Below are 17,399 nucleotides of genomic sequence, written 5' to 3'. Positions count from 1 at the left end.
CCAAATCTTGATGGTCTTGACAAAAAGAGAGAAACGAGATTATCTTTTTGCCTCCACTTGCTGTACATTTCTCGTTAACAGAGCAGAAATCAAACCCAATGCTTTTTTGTTTAATGACATAAATGACAAAAATCCACCAGAAAGCATCAAAAATAATTTCAAACCAGCTTCTCTCTCAATCATTAGATACAAAATTTGACAACCCAGAGCTAAGTCCATCTTGCACTGATCGCTTTATTGATTCTGTACCTCATGCTCCACTGAGCTGGTTAACTCCAGCTGGGTGTATTCCTGGATGTTTCATCCCATTCCCCTGACCCTCTGTAACATCTCTGCCTCTACACTCCCAACATTGGTTACCCGGCGTGTTCAAATTGTGGTGTCCCGCCTCCCAATGTCACGGCAGAGTTGTCATTAAATCATTCTTGCTGAGAATCAAATCACTTTTTTCAACAATTATTGAATAAATGTATGCATTTTCACATGAGTAATTGAAAATATCAAAAAAAACATTCTTTTCTAATGCCCCTGTGATAACTCTCCTGGATGTTACTCATGGTAGTGCTTGGGAGGTTAATCTCCAGTCCATGGAGACTCCAGGGCAAACCTGGAGGGCTGACAACTCCTTTCCATGATGAATATTCATTAATATGATAAGGAGGTTCTGATAAACAACATGAGATAGCTTCCAGAATTTTATTGTGAGATGTTTTATGGTAACCCATTGTTTTTAAGCCCATTCTCACACCTTATAGCACAGACCACCATGCCTGTGCTGGCTCTTTGAAAGAGCGATCCAATTAGTCCAACTGCTAATTGCTCTTTCCCCATATCCCTGTAAATATTTCCCCTTCAAGTATTTATCCAATTCCCTTTTGAAAAAAGATTCTCCTCATTCCCCCTCTGGCTCTCTTGTCAATCACTATAAGCCAGTGTCCTCTGGTCACTGACCCTGTCATCACAGGAAACAACGTCTCTTTATTTACACTATCAAAACCTTTCCTTTAAATCCCCCCCTAACCTCCTCGGCTCCAATCAGGACAATCTCAGCTCCTCCAGTCTCTCCATGTTAACTGGTGTAGTGTGGGGAGACTGTGAAAGCTCCCCGAAACATCCAAAGCCAGCGCTTTGGGAGGAGAGTGGAGAACAGTCACAATGAGACAGATACAAGCAAACAAAGCCAGCCAAGTCCTTCATTGACCATTCTAATAAATCTTCTCAGCACCTTCTTGAAGACCTTGACTTTTTAAAGTGTAATGTGCTGAGCAGGACACGATACTCCAGCTAGGGCCTAACGCTTTATAAAAGGTTTCTCATCGACCTGTGTCCTTAGATTAGATGAGAGTTCCCAGCTTACCTCTCTGACAGTGTCGACTTGACGCTTCCTGTCCTCATTAGCAGATTTTGTACTTCCCCTTTGGGCATTGTGGTCAGTCCGGACAATGAGCCATGGTAGCTGAGTGGGAGATCGATCGACTCAGAGCTGGTGTGCAGGCTGGTCAGGGAAGGATAGCTGAGAGTGTCCTTACTGCCCCCTGGTGAACTGCTGAGGCTCGCTGTCAACTGGTGCCCGCTGGAGGTTAAAGAGTGGAGTGAGGCTGGGCTAGACGCCAGCGACTGGTTTAGACTGCCCCCTTCTGTGGGCAGGTCTGACGGTTTGCAGCCCACTGAGCCGCTCCCTCCACTACTGACCTGCCCACCAGCACTGGCGATGCTTCCTGTCCCAATGGAAGGAGACTCAAGGCTGCCTTGGCGAGTCAGCGAGGCATGAGGGTTAGAGATGACAGTCGAGCTCTTCACTGATTCTGAACTAGGCACACTGCCCGCTTTCCCACTAGTTTTTGTTCCAAACAGTCTACGGACAAAGAGAGATAAAACAATAAGCCAGGAGCTTGTGACAGTGAACAATGTCTCAAGGAGGAATTGGTCTTTTTAACCAAAATAAATTACACACAAAACAAATCCACAATAACCTCGCCTGCCACTCCCAGTGCCAGTACTGAAGGAGTGCTACACTGTTGGAGGTGCCATCTTTCACATGAAACACTAAACTGAGACCTCGTCTGCCCTCAGACGCATGCAAAGGATTCCGCGGAGGAGCCCGAGCAGGGAAGATCTCAACCAACATTGCACAAGCAAAGCAAATTATTTGGCCATCATCACAGTGCTGTTTGTGGGAGCTTGCTGTGCACAGATTGGCTGCTCTGTTTCCTCCATTACAACAGTGATTATACTTCAAGTGCTTTTGGACCCCCTGAGGTTGTGAAAGGTGCTAGATAGATTCCCTTGAGTTTAGACAATTAAGGGATCAGCTAATCGAGGTGTTGAAGATGATTAAAGAATTTGATAGAGTGGATAGAGAAAACTATTTCCCCTGGTGGGGAGAGACAAAAACAAGGAAGCATAACTTTAAAATTAGAGCCAGGCCGATCAGAGGTAATGTGAGGAAGCGTCCTTCACATAAAGGCTAGTGGAAATCTGGAACTCCCTCCCCCAGAAGCTGTTGAGACTGGGAGACAATTGTAAATTTAAAAACACGGAATGATAGACATAAGGATATTAAGGGTCACGGAGCCAAGGCGGGTAAATGGAGTTAAGGTACAGAATAGCCATGATCTAATTAAATGGTGGAACAGGCTTGAAGGGCTGAATGGCCTCCTCCTGTCCTATGTCTATTTACAAAGCAAAGACAGTCAGAATTAACTGCCCAAGGACCATCCCAGTGGTTTCGCTTCAAGAACCTTCCACTGTGAAGCACACATTGTTTTCTTAAAGAGATTCACTGAGTTATACTTCAGTAGCACAACAAGAACATATACTCCACTGTGGGAATGAACTGGACAAGTGAAATCCTACACCGCTTATCTCGTGTTCCATTGGTTCCAAATGTTTATCTTTTGGGTAGACCTTGTGTCCGCGGAGGTGAAATATAATACTTCTGGGAAGTACTTTTTGTGCTTCCAAGTAAATCATTGCTTAAATGATCAAGAAAATATCCCTGTCTTCCCACAACAGTGTGACTTAATTTCAAACTCAGAGCAGTGATTCCCATTGGATAAGTGTGACAATCCAATTTCTGCAAAAACGTAATCCATAAGGTTTTGCCCAGCTGCCACATTACAGATAGCTTTAGTGCTGGGCCCAGAAACCTACCAGAAGCTGAATTTGCACAAAAAAGAGAGAGAAAAAAGAAACAACATCCACATCAGGTATGACTCACTTTCCACCATCTACAAGGCACAAGTCAGGAGTGTGATGGAATACTCCCCACTTGCCAGGATGAGTGCAGCTCCTACAACACTCGAGAAGCTTGACACCATCCAGGATAAAGCAGCCCGCTTGATTGGCATCCCATCCACAAACATTCACTCCCTCCACCACCGACGCACAGTAGCAGCAGTGTGTACCATCTACAAGATGCACTGCAGCAACTCATCAAGGCTCCTTTGACAGCACCTTCCAAACCCACAGCCTCTACCATCTAGAAGGACAAGGGCAGCAGATAGATGGGAGCACCACCACCTGGAAGTTCCCCTCCAAGTCACTCACCATCCTGACTTGGAAATATTTCGCCGTTCCTTTGCTGTCGCTGGGTCAAAATCCTGGAACTCCCTCCCTAACAGCACTGTGGGTGTACCTACACCACATGGACTGCAGCGGTTCAAGAAGGCAGCTCACCACCACCTTCTCAAGGGCAACTAGGGATGGGCAATAAATGCTGGCCCAGCCAGCGAAGCCCACATCCCATGAAAGAATTAAAAAAATGAACAGGGATGAAACAAAGTGGCTAAGAAGTGAAAGGATGTCTTTCTACCTACAATCCTACAATACCTTCTGCCTACAATCATTGGAAATGAAAAGGGTACAAGTTCCAGAATGGCTCATCTTTGGCATCCCACTAAGATATCACATCCCCAAAGGTTCATTAGCTTTCAGTTAGCTAGCTGGTAGTGTGTAGTTCATTCATAATTATGACCCAATCAATTCATTTTAAAAAGATGAGAAATGTCAATGCAAGTGTCTGATGTAAGACCTGGAAGATTGGGTTATAACACTGTCGTCCCAACTCTCCAAATCATGTACCTATCTGAGCTGGGAGGTCACTCAGAGCTTTTCCAAGCCTGCAGTAGTGCTCCCAAGGTTGGAACCAGACTATCTTAGGTGTGCCAGGCAGATATAAGTGACAGGCAGGTTCCAGCTCAGAAATCCTTGATCACCTGATTTTAAAAGGTTGAAAGAGACAGATTCTACCTCACAGAACGCCCTGAAACCAGAGGGGTTAGGAAATCACCTGCACAAATTGGCATCGTCACTAACCTGCGGAATGTCGGTGAGGAGATATCAGGGTACTTAGAGCCCTGCTGTCTTAATCCCGATGTTCCACTGCTGTTCATGGATGGAGGGCTGGATTTCGGAGAACTTGACAGTGACATACTTTCTGGATCAGACACTGTGGCTGCCTTCTCCCGCTCTCTGTCGCCTTGACTGATGCTGATGGGACTGGAGCGGCCCGAGCCTACTTTGGATGGCTCTCTCAGCTTGGAGGCTGTGCTACCAGCTGATTTGCTGCCAGCGTTGGAATCGATGCTGCTGGTACTGGATCGGTGCCCACCACGGCCAGCTATGTTTCCAGTGCTGGACTTGTCAGGTCGTGGCAAGCTGCGATACTGCAGGTTAGTCCTGGAGCTGATCATCAGGATCCCATCCTCCTGGTTCTGGGAACCATCCAGACTGGTCTTTCTCACAGATGTTGACTTGCTGGGGATTCCCGAAGACTTGGGCACTTTGCCCAGGGTGGCGGAGCCACTGGTCACTGTGGCTCCGCTGGCGGTAGTGACAGTGGATGAGGAGACGCCGGCCTTTTTAAATCCAAAGGATCCTGCAGTGGGCGTGCGTGCAATTCCTGATGGTGGCTTTTTTCCTTCATCTCCGCTGCTCCTTCCTGCCTCTGAGGGAGAGTGTTGGGTTGTTGTGCTTTTTAGGGACACTTTGCCCTTTTCTGAGACTTTTGCATCTTCCGTTTTTCCTGTAATTGGCATGTTGACAATTAAACACGATACTTACATCACAGAAACAGGCCACTCAGCCCAACAGGGTCCATACTGGTGTTAATGTTCAACACTATTCTTCATCTAAACCCATCAACATATCCTTCTGTTCCTTTCGCCCCCATGTGTTTATCCAGCTTCCCCTTAAATACTGCTCACCTCAATCACTCCCTGTGATAGTGAGTTCCACAATGTCATCGCTCTCCAGATAAAGAAGTTTCTCCTGGATTCCCAGATCTTTGTCTTCATCTCTCCTGCCCACCCATTCCCCCCACACCCACCTCTATGAATCCATTCTCTTCAGTACCATTACCTAATACAATCTATCAATTTCCATTTTGACATTTTTAATTGACCCCCAAGTCTTAACAGCTTTCTGAGGAGAGAGTTCCAGATTTCCACTCCCTATTGTGTGAAGAAGAGCTTCCTGACATCACCCCTGAATGGCCTGGCTCAAATTTTAAGGTGATGCCCCCTTGCTCTGGCCTACCTCCATTAGATCCACCATACCAACTCCTTTAATTATCCTAAAAATCTCAATTAAATCGCCAATTAATTTTCTATATTTAACAGAATACGAGTCTAGTCCATGAAACCTGTCCCTCATAATTTAATCCTTTTAGATCCGGTGACAATCCGGTGAAAATATGCGTGGAGGTTGGTGAGAAAGAAATTCAACTGGACCAAATAATTTCTTGCGGATTGAAGAATGTTGGTTCAATCCATTCTGGAATGAGTGACTAGTGACAGCATTATCAAACTCACTGAGCCAAAACTATCAGCTTAATTTGAAGGATAACCATTCTGAATTGTTTGGGATTTCATTTTTTTTAATATGAATCATGACCTCTGTCTGTGCCGTAAATCTGTAAACTCTTACGGGATAGGACCAGCTGGGACCCAATTGAAAAGCTTGTACTCAGCACAGATGGGAAAGTAGAATGGCCTCCTCCTGTGTTGTAAGCTTCACAGAATTACACAGCATTTACAGCACAGAAACTGTCCCTTCAGCAGCCTCCCACCCTTCTTCACCCTAGGGTCTTAAAAAATAGTGGCTGCAGCGATAGTAGAGGCATTGGTTATAACCTCCCGAAATTCCTTAGATTCGGGAAGGGACCCAGCAATTTGGAAAATAGCTAATGTAACATCCTTAGTCAAGAAAGGAGGGAGGCAGAAAGCAAAAAATTATAGGCCAGTTAGCCTAACATCGGTCATAACATCTGAAATTGCTAGAATCCATTATTAAGGAGGTTATAGCAGGATACTTAGAAAATCATAGTGGGGTCAACAAGGCTTTGTGAAAGGAAAATCATGTTTAACAGATTTCTTAGAGTTGTTTGAAGAAGTAACAAGGAGGTTGGGTAAAGGGGAACCTGTAGATGTGGTGTATTTGGATTTCCAAAAGACATTTGACAAGCTGAAACTTCAAAGGTTACTCCACAAAATAAGAGCTCATGGTAAAGGGGGTAACATATTAGAATGGATAAAGGATTGGTTAGCTAGCAGGAAGCAAGGATTAGGGATAAATGGGTCTTTTTTAGATTGGCAAACTGTAACTGGTGAAGTGCCACAGGGATCAGTGCTGGGGCCTCAACTATTTAAAATCTTTATCAGTGACTTTGATGAAGCGACCAAATGTATGGTTGCTAAATCTTCTGATAACACCAAGATAGGTAGGAAAGTAAGTTGTCAAGACAACAAAAAGGGTCGACAAAGGGATTTGGACAGGTTGAGTGAGTGGGCAAAAATTTGGCAGATGGGGTATAATGTGCAAAAATATGAGCTTGTCCACTTTGGGAGGAAGAACAGAAAAGCTGTATTTATACTATTTAAATAGAGGGAGATTGCAGAACTCAGTGGTACAGAGGGATCTGGGTGTCCTGGTACATGAATCACAAAAGGTTAGTATGCAGGTACAGTAAGTGACTAGGAAGGTAAATGGGATGTTGGCATTTATAGCAAGAGTAATGGAATATAAAAGTAAGGAAGTTTTACTGCAGCTGTACAGGGCCTTGGTGAGACCACATCTGGAGTACTGTGTACAGCTTTGGTCTCCTTATTTGAAAACTAATGTAACTGCATTTGAAGCAGTTGAGAAGGTTCACTTGACTCATTCCTGAGATGAGGGGCTTATTGTATGAGGAAAGGTTGGACAGGTTGGGCCTGTATCCATTGGGAGTTTAGAAGAATGAGAGGTGATCTTATTGAAACATAAAAGATCCTGACCGGGATTTTCCCAACCTGCCTCTCCAAATTTTCCCTCCCACCTGCAGCGTTTCCTGCCATGGGCAGAACCGGAAATCCCCCTGAGGGGGATTGATAGAGTAATTACCCCCCCCGGGTGGATGATTCCTCTTGTGGAAGACTACAACTAGGCGACACAGTGAAAAAGCAAGAGGACTCTCTTTTAAGACTAAGATGAGGAGAATTACTTTCTCTCAGAGAGTCATTAGCCTGTGGAATTCTCTTTCCCGGAGAGCAGTGGAGGCTGGGTCATGGAATTTCAAGGCTGAGTTAGATGGATTTTTGATGGACAAGGGAGCTGAGGGTTAAGGGGAACAGACAGGAAAGTGGAGTTGAGATCACAAACAGACCAGCTGTGATCTTATCGAATGGAAAAGCAGGCTCTAAGGGCTGAATGGCCTCTCCTGCTCCTAACCCTCTGTTCCTATCTCACGCTATGAACACATCTCTCTATTCCTTTCTCCCCTGTCTATTTATCCAGCTTCCTTTAAATACTCCTTGTGGTAGAGAGTTCCACACTCTGGGCAAAGAGGTTTCTCCTGAATTCACTATTCAATTTATTAATGACTATCTTATCTTGATGGCCCTTGTTTTCGACTGCCCCCAGCCCCCACAAGTGGAAATATCCTCTCTACGTCCATCCTATGAGCCCCTTCATAAATTTTAAAACCTCGATGGGATCACCTCTGAGCTTTCTCTTTTCTAGAGTAAAGAGTTCCAAGAGCAGTCACGTTGGACTTGAAATTTATTGCCCATCTCAAGGGCAGCTAGGGATGGGCAATAAATGCTGGCCTAGCCAGCGACGCCCACATCCCATAAATGAACTTTCAAAAAAGAAACGTTAATTCTGTTTCTCTCTCCACAGATGCTGTCCATGCCTGCTGAGTATTCCCAGCATTTTCTGTTTTTATTTCAGATTTCCAGCATCCTCTGTATTTTGCTCTTACATTGAGTGGATGACTTCCATGCCCTTACCTGGGGTTTTTAAGGGGTGCTTGTTCCGGGGTGTGGGTACCCCTCCTTGGGCTGTCATTCCCCGCCTCCATGAGCCAGTTTGAGACAGGGACAGGGCTGGCCTTTGCCCCTTCTCCGAATCATCAGACAAATCAGAGGGGTTCCTCTTCCATTTCTCGCTCGAGTCCATCTTCAACGTGTCTTGTCCTTCCTCGGGCTTTTTCAATTCTTCGCCGCTCCAAGCAGTTTCATTTTCTGATGTTGAGTGCTTCTCTGAGTCTGTTTTGAGCTGTGAGAATGTATCGAGTAAAGTAAGAACTGTATATCAGTGGCCAGTAATTTGTTTGCTTTTCTTTTATGCTGTTGAGAAATGAGGGTTGGGAATCAAAATGTCTTTCACATTCTCTGCCTAACAAGCAGGACTGTCTCTCTCCACAAGCTAACAATGCAAGGGGTCAACTGAAGCTTCGAGACAAGGTCGATAAATTATTGCTCAGTAAGGGCATCGAGGGATAGGGTGCGAAGAAAACACAGGTTCAAAATAATTGGCAAAAGAGCCAGAGGGGGAGATGAGGCAAATTTCTATTTACACAGTGAGTTGTTGTGAACTGGAATGCGCTGCCTGAAAGGGCGGTGGAAGCATTTTCAACTTGAAAGGGAATTGGATAAATATTTGAAAAGGAAACATTTGCAGGACAATGGAGAAAGAGGAAGACATAGGTAGCTGAATGGTCTCCTCCAGTGCTCTGCTGAGGTATTACATTTCTGTGGATTAATTGGCAGAAGAGTTCCTCCAACATCTGGACTGCATTGAGGAATATTTAAATATTCATTTATTGGCATTCAAATCAAAACACATTTTTAAATCACAAAGGACAGATAGCTTTTGGCAACATTAACTCTGGCCTCAAGGGTATCATCTTAGCTGAAAGATTAAGACGTGAGGATAACACAGCATTTAATACATGGGACTGAGATGGCAGAATTCTCAATGTCTCATTCAACAGTGTTACAGACTGGACATGGTAGTGCACAACAGGCTTGTATAGATTTACATTTTAAATATCTCTCTTCCCTACTTTTGTAAGCCCTTCCAGCCCTACATCCTTTGGTGGTCCATTCCGCTCTTCCAACTCTGTGCTACTGGGTGTTCCACCATTGCTACCCAAGCCTTCAGTCGTCTGATCCTCTCTCCCCAAGCCTCTCAGCCTTGCTTCATCCTTTCCCACCTTCCAAACCCGTCAAAAATAATCTCTCCCACACTGCCTCAGGTCACCATCCCCGACACCACGTTCACCACCCCGACACCCATCCTCTCTCACATAGAATCTAACCCTCAACTGTGAGGTGCTTTGGAGTGTGAAAAGCATTCTATAAATGTAACCTGTTGACAACACTGGGGAAATTAAGCTTTATTTTTATATCCAAATAATTCCCTTTGTATCTTAACAGCATAAAAAAGATAAATGAATGAAATCCAAAATACTTTCCACTTGCTGGAATTTTCTCCACAGCTTTCTTTCTCGTTTGTAGCTACATTACACTTCAATGGTATAAGGGGTTTTATGTGGAACATGTACCTGAGTTCTGGTATTCTTCCTGGAAGAGGCGGTGATGTTCGAGTAAGAGCTGACGGATGAGGTTGTGTTCAAGTCATCAGTACTAAGGTTATCAAGTGTGTCACTGAGACCGCTGCTGATAGAGCTGCTATCATCCCAGCTAGAACAAGGACAGAGAGAAATCCATAAGCAACCAATTTAACACCGTCGAGTTCGCGTTGTATTATACCGCAGAACCATCACTTAATTAGATTCTTTGGTACAATTATGCATAATTAGCCAGGTTCCACAATTGGTGATGGTTGCCCTTTATAAAATAACGCAGAGTGGCTGAGGCTATTATTAATCAGGGTGGCTCCACAACAATCATCACGTACAAAGGGAAAACACTAATGATCAAAGGCTCCTACTGAGGATGCATTATATTTCCCACATTGATGTTATAAGATGAATAAGGAGCCATTACTAAATACACTTCATGACTCTGCCCAATATTTTTTTGATTTAACACACTCACATCAATATGAATTTTGTCCCAACTGGTTTCTGGCCCATCATTTTATTTTTTTTTACATTTAGGACATTATAATTTCCTTTCAGAGGTGTTAAATGATAGCATGATGAATCAGTGCTCCTCCATGTTGAACACCACTTGCAGGAAGCAGAGGGTGGCAAGGGCACAGAATATACTCTGGGTGGGGACTTCAATGTCCATCACCAAGAGTAGCTTGGCAGCAGCACTAGTGACCGAGCTGGCCAAGTCCTAAAGGACATAGCTGCTAGACTGGGTCTGTGGAAGGTGGTGAGGGAACCAACAAGAGGGAAAAACATACTTGACCTCATCCTCATCAACCTGCCTGCTACAGATGCATCTGTCCATGACAGTATCGGTAGGAGTGATCACCGCACAGTCGTTGTTGAAACGAAGTCCTGCCTTCACATTGAGGATATCCTCCATCGTGTTGTGTGGCACTATAACCATGCTAAATGGGATAGATTTCGAACAGATCTAGCAATTCAAGACTGGGCACCCATGAGGCACTGTGGGCCATCAGCAGCAGCAGAATTGTACTCAACCACAATCTGTAACCTCATGACCCGGCATATTCCCCACTCTACCATTACCATCAAGCCAGGGGATAAATCCTGGTTCAGTGAGGAGTGCAGGAGGGCATGCCAAGAGCAGCACCAGGCATACCTAAAAATGAGGTGTCAGCCTGGTGAAGCTATGACACGGGACTATTTGCAAGCCAAACAGCATAAGCAGCAAGCGGCAGACAGAGATAAGCGATTCCACAACCAACGGATCAGATCTAAGCTCTACAGTCCTGCCACATCCAGTCGTGAATGGTGGTGGACAATTAAACAACTCACTGGAGGAGGCTCCACAACCATCCCCATCCTCAATGATGGGGGAGCCCAGTACATCAGGGCAAAAGAAAAGGCTGAAGCATTTCCTACAATCTTCAGCCAGAAGTGCCAAGTGGATGATCCATCTCAGCCCCCTCTGGAGGTCCCCAGCATCACAGATGCCAGTCTTCAGTGAATTTGATTCACGCCATGTGATATCAAGAAACGGCTGCAGGCACTGGATACCGCAAAGGCTATGGGCCCTGACAATATTCCGGCAATAGTACTGAAGACTTGTGCTCCAGAACTTGCCGTGCCCCTAGCCAAGCTGTTCCAGTACAGCTACAACACTGGCATCTACCCGGCTATATGGAAAGTTGTACACGAAATGCAGGAAAAATCCGACCAGGCCAATGACCGCCTCATTAGTCTATTTTCGATGATCAGCAATGTGATGGAAGGAGTCACTGACAGGGCTATCAAGCAGCACTTACTCAGAAATAACCTGCCCAATGATGCTCAGTTTGGGTTCCGCCAGGGCCACTCATCCTGTGAGCTCATTAGAGCCTTGCTCCAAACATGGACAAAAGAGCTAAATAAGAGATGAGGTAAGAATGACTGCCCTTGACGCCAAGGCAGCATTTGACTGAGTGTGGCATCAAGGAGCCCTAGCAAAACTGGAGTCAATGGGAATCAGGGGGAAAACTCTCCACTGGTTGGAGTCATACCTAGCACAAAGGAAGATGGTTGTAGTTGTTGGACGTCAGTCATCTCAGTCCCAGGACATCACTGCAGGAGTTCCTCAGGGCAGTGTCCAAGGCCCAACCATTTTCAGCTGCTTCATCAATGACTTCCTTCCATCATAAGGGCAGAAGTGGAAATGTTTGCTGATGATTACACAATGTTCAGCACCATTCATAACTCTTCAGATACTGAAGCAGCCCATGTCCAAATACAGCAAGACCTGGACAGCATTTAGCTTGGGCTTATAAGTGACAAGTAACATTCGAACCACACAAGTGCCAGGGAATGACCATCTCCAACAAGAGAGAATCTAACCACCACCCCTTGACATTCAATGGCATTACCATCGCTGAATCCCCCACTCTCAACATCCTGATGGTTACCATTGACCAGAAACTGAACTGGACTAGCCAGATAAATACTGTGGCTACAAGAGCAGGTCAGAGGCTAGGAATCCTGTGGCGAGTAACCCACCTCCTGACTCCCCAAAGCCTGTCCATCATCTACAAGGCACAAATCAGGAGTGTGATGGAATACTCTCCACAGTGATGAAATACTGTAATAAAATCAGAAAATTCTGGAAAACTCAGCAGGTCTGGCAGCATCTGTGGAGAGAGAAACAGAGTTAACATTTTGAGTCTATATAACTCTTCAGAGCTAAAGCGAAGTAGAAATGAGATGGATTTTATATTGTTTAATAGGGGGTGGAGCAAGTGGAGCAAAATGGAAGGTCATGGATAGGTGGGAGCTCAGGAGAGATTGACAAAGATGTCATGGACACAAGATAAAGGGAGTGTTAATGGTCGTGCTAAAGACTAAAGACTGGGGATCAAAGGTTACGGGGAGAAGGCGGGAGAATGGGGTTGAGAAACTTATCAGCCATGATTGAATGGCAGAGTAGACTCGATGGGCCGAATGGCCTAATTTCTGCTCCTATGTCTTATGGTCTTAAACACTACCATTAACACTCCCTTTGTCCTGAGGGGTCTTGACAAGGTGGACATGAAGAGGATGTTTCCTCTTGTGGAAGAATCTAGAGCTAGGCGTCAACTGTTTAAAAATAAGGGGTCACCCATTTAAGACAGAGATGAGGAGAAATATTTCCTCTAAGGGGATCGTGAGACTTTGAAACTCTCCTCCTCAAAAGTCATTGGAAGTAGAGTCTTTGAATATTTTTTAAGGCAGAGGTAGGTCGATTCTTGATAAGCAAGGGGAAATGTTACTGGGGGTTGGCAGGAATGTGGAGTTGAGGTTAAAATTAAATTAGCCATGTTCTTATTAAATACAAAGCAGGCTTGAAGGCTGAGTGGCCTACTCCAGCTCCTAATTTGTATGTCCGTATGATGCCACGGTTTCCAGTTTCCACTCCAAGCTCCGTTCCCCAGCTACTCACTCCATCCCTCTCCCTGTCTGAGTGTGAGCAAATCTATTCACAACGTTGGTGTTCTATTTCATCACAGGAGAAGCTTCGAATCTCATACTCACATCATCGTTAAGGCTGCCTATTTCCACTTCTGCAACATCACCTACCTCTGTAACCTCTTCCAGTCCCACAACCCTCCGAGATATCAGTGCTCCTCTCATTCCGGTCTCTTGAGTATCCCTAATTTTAACCACCCAACCACTGGCGAAGACACCTTCAATTTCCTGGACCCCAAGCTCTGGAATATTTCCTCTAAACCGCTCCACCTCGCTTTCTTCCTTTAAGGCACTCCATAAGCCTCCCCTTTAACCAAGCTTTGGTCATCTAATCTAAAATCTCCATTATGTTTTATAATGCACCTGTGAAGCACCTTGGGACATTTTCTTATGTTAAAGACACTAAAGCAAACTACGTTGTGGTTGTAATATAGGAAAGTGCTGCAGTTATATGACATGGCTGCTCGAGCCTTGAAGCCGTCACATCATCAGATGAGAGTCTTGGTCATGATCAAACTGTACAGGGCTCTGGTCAGACTGTAGCTTAGTGGCTACATCCAGTCATTAAGGCACTAGGGATAGATATGCTGGGGTCCATGCAGAGACAGAACATAAAACTGACCCCCTGACGTGAGAAACTTGGGCATTTCAAAGTGGAAAGGAGGTATCTGAGAACGATTTTACAACCGGACACAAACTCACTAAGTGCCTACAAATTAGAAGCAGGATTAGGCCACTCGGCCCCTCGAGCCTGCTCCGCCATTCAATAAGGTCATGGCTGATCTGATTTTAACCCCAACCCCACATTCCTCCCTACCCCCAATAACCTTTCATCCTCTTGTTAATCAAGAATCTCTCTAGCTCCGCCTTAAAAATATTCAAAGACTCTGCTCCCACCGCCTTTTGAGGAAGAGAGTTCCAAAGGCTCAGGACCCACTGAGAGAAAAAAAATGTCTCCTCATCCCTGTCTTAAATGAGCGAGCCCTTATTTTTAAACAGAAACCTTAGTTCTAGTCTAAGTTTACTTTAAATTGATTGGGACTAGAGAGATCACAGATTCAAAGTAGTAAAAAGCAAACTCAAAACTAACATCAGGAAGCTCCTCTTCACACAAGGAGCAATGGACAAATGGCACAGGCACCATAAGAAGTGTTGCAGGTGAAAAGCCTGCAACTGTTTTAGCAGCACTTAGATGCTGCAGTGGGGCTAGTCCAAGGTGCTCCTAGGTGGATGAATTATGATGGACTGAATGGCCTTCCTGGTCCATAATTATCTTGTGATCGAGCCTTACATTTGCCATGTGTAAAGCTACAGGAATCTGGGGTCAGTTAAACCATAACTTCAGCATTCTACTGCAATGGATCAGCAGCTGCTAGAGACACAGTTTGCTTAGGATCTCTCCTCAATTTGTTTGCATAATTCCGCTCTAAGAACACAATCTTTAAATAGTTTAACTTTTAATATCAAAAAAGAAAGACTAGCATTTATATAGTGCTTATCAGGAACTCAGGACAGCCCAAAGCGCTTTGCAGCCATTTGTTGAAGTGTAGTCACTGCTGTAATTTAGGAAACGTGGCAATCAGTTTTCACACAGACACAAAACACAAACAGCAATATGACAATGATCAGATCATCTGTTTTAGCGATGTTGGTTGAGGGATAAATATTGGCCAGGACGCTACGGAGAACCCCCCCATCTCTTCCTCAAAATACAGACTGTAGGATCCTGTTCTTCACCTGAGAGGCCTCAGTTTAACTTCTCATTCAAGAGACAGCGCCTGTGACAGTGGAGCACTCCCTCAGTACGACACTGGCGTATCAGCCTAGATTATGTGCTCCAATCCCTAAACCATTGTTATTATTAAAGGTTATGTTATTCTGGAATGTTTCAAAGGAACAGATGGCTTCATCACAATAAGTGAAGCGGGAATGACTGACTCCATTTGTTGGAATCAGTTTGCATGTAACATTTTATTTTATTTACAGAGCAACTTCCTTGCAGGAGTCAAACTATCTCCAGAGCTGACCTGTTCTTTAACCTGACTGACTGGCTGTAATGAGCTGTGTGTGGAATCCACTGAAAATCCTTTGCATAATATTTGAGGATGGCACAGAGATCATTCTCTCCTTCTCCCATCAGGTTATTTCCCTCGATATGTGGCTTATTAAAAACAAACCTACAGTTTGGAAAGTGCAAGTAAATGCAGCTGCAAGACAGCCCATGTTAAAACTTTCACAAATTGCTGTGCGGACCTCCTTTGGCATTGCATATAGCTGGGGCCGAATCGTCTGTGCCCACGGACATCGGGCGTGCTTGGCAGCGGGAGCGGGTAATAGGGTGAGAAGGCCAAAAATCAGTCTCACGGTGTCGTGAAACCAGTTTGCGATCGTCCGCTCAGCCCATCGATGGCGGGTTACGTTCCCCTCCACCGGACGTTGGGAACCTCATTGTAATACATCAGCATATCCACATAAGGGCAGCGCCAGAATCATCTCTCCCACCCCCTGCACTGGATCGTCCGCCCATGCCGAAGTGTTTCACCACAACATATATAAGGCGTACATTTGGCAGGCTTCACTTTGAGGGGAACTCGGAGGTAAGTACACAATAACGTTGCACAGCGCTCACCCGGGTTGCCTGTGTTGGAGGTGTGGGGGCAAAGGACTGCCCTGTGATTGAGGTGATTTCAGGGTGGGGGCAAGAGCTGCCCTGTGGTTGATGGTAATGCACAAGCACATGTGGGGTTGGTGGGGGGGAGGGAAGTGATCATACATTAGGGAAACCTTGTATAAAGTGACCATTCCTCTGCAGCTGAGACAGTTTAGGTGCAGCCATGTTGATAAGATTGGAGTCGGGCCTCTAGCTTATCTGCCCACTCGAGCAACACATAGGGCTGAAATTGCCACCAAGTGCTCCAGAGCTTTTCAGCCCTTGGGCACAGACTGCAAACTAATGAGTGTTTTAGTGAACTGCAGAACAGTTGGATGAAGGGGCACCTTGTACAATCTCCTTGCTAAAGTTGGTCATAGAGCAGTCACTGCTGGAAGTGCTCACAGCCCCATTGCAATCTCATCATCCCGGTTTGGACCAGTCTTCCCCATGGTTCAAGCTAACAGTGCAGCCTTGCAGTGCGGGTTAGGAGAATACCTATGCCTGAGCTGAGAGCACAGCCTGCAGCCCAATGGGCAAAGCTGCTGCCAATCGGTCAGGTGGAGTGGGGCGGAGTGGGTGGGGTTTTGGGTAGTCAGGCAGTGCACTAAACTCTGGCCATCCAAGTGGTGGCCACCACTCTCCAGGATGTATTAAGGGGCGGAACAGAGGAGATCATTCATCGTCTTGCGGCACTGGATGTCTGTGCTCTTGTGCCGGGCTTCGGCGCTGACCACCACTGCCACTGCCTCCCAAGCTGAACTATTGATGTTGCTGTCCATCCTGCAGCCAGAGCGGGGTAGAGGACATCACAGTGAGCCTCCAATGCATCCAAAAGGTGCTCGAGGGATGTGTCATTGAGCCTGGGGGCTGCAGTTGTCTTGCCTTTTGGGGCCATGTCTTCTGTGAGCAGCCATGGGCTGGAAGCACTGAGAGGTGTGCGAGTAGCTGTACTTTAAATGTGGTGCCCAGCGTGATGATCTGGCGCAGTGATGGCATGGAGGGTGATTGAGAGCCCGCCCATCATAGAAACGCCGTGTTTCCCAAGAATGCATAATTAATGCAACGGGTTTGGGGCATAGGAACATAAGAAATAGGAACAGGAGTAGACCATTCGGCCCCTCGAGCCTGCTCTGCCATTCAATAAGATCATGGCTGATTTTCTTGTGTTTCGACTTCCAAATTCCCATCTACCCCCAATAACCTTTGATACCCTTGCCTAACAAGAATCTATCTACCTCTGCCTTAAACTTATTCAATGACCCCACCTCCACCATCTTCTGAGGCAGAGAGTTCCAAAGTCACACAACCCTCTGAGAGAAAAAATTCTCCTCATCTCTGTCCTAAAAGGGTGACCCCTAATGTTAAATCAGTGCCCCCTAGTTCTGGACTCACCCACTAGAGGAAACATCCTTTCCACATCCACCTTGT

The 17,399-nt window shown here is 45.5% G+C and overlaps 1 protein-coding gene across 2 annotated transcripts in view; it reads right to left on the bottom strand.

The window, feature by feature from the left end:
- The window catches only part of nav3 (neuron navigator 3), a 473,245-nt gene that overhangs the window by 102,566 nt on the left and 353,280 nt on the right, over window positions 1-17,399 (bottom strand). For both annotated transcript variants that reach the window (XM_078567625.1, XM_078567626.1), the window contains 4 exons: window positions 9,827-9,965; window positions 8,268-8,535; window positions 4,318-5,026; window positions 1,358-1,855 (listed from right to left, as the gene is read on the bottom strand). In XM_078567625.1, the coding sequence (XP_078423751.1) occupies window positions 1,358-1,855; window positions 4,318-5,026; window positions 8,268-8,535; window positions 9,827-9,965 (1,614 nt within the window). The remainder of the gene's footprint in view (window positions 1-1,357; window positions 1,856-4,317; window positions 5,027-8,267; window positions 8,536-9,826; window positions 9,966-17,399) is intronic.

This window comes from Cetorhinus maximus, chromosome 22, assembly GCF_964194155.1.
Source record: "Cetorhinus maximus chromosome 22, sCetMax3.hap1.1, whole genome shotgun sequence".
Lineage (NCBI taxonomy): Eukaryota > Metazoa > Chordata > Chondrichthyes > Lamniformes > Cetorhinidae > Cetorhinus > Cetorhinus maximus.
The sequence above is the reverse complement of the archived record's forward strand: the minus strand, read 5'-3'. Positions and strand labels throughout refer to the sequence as shown.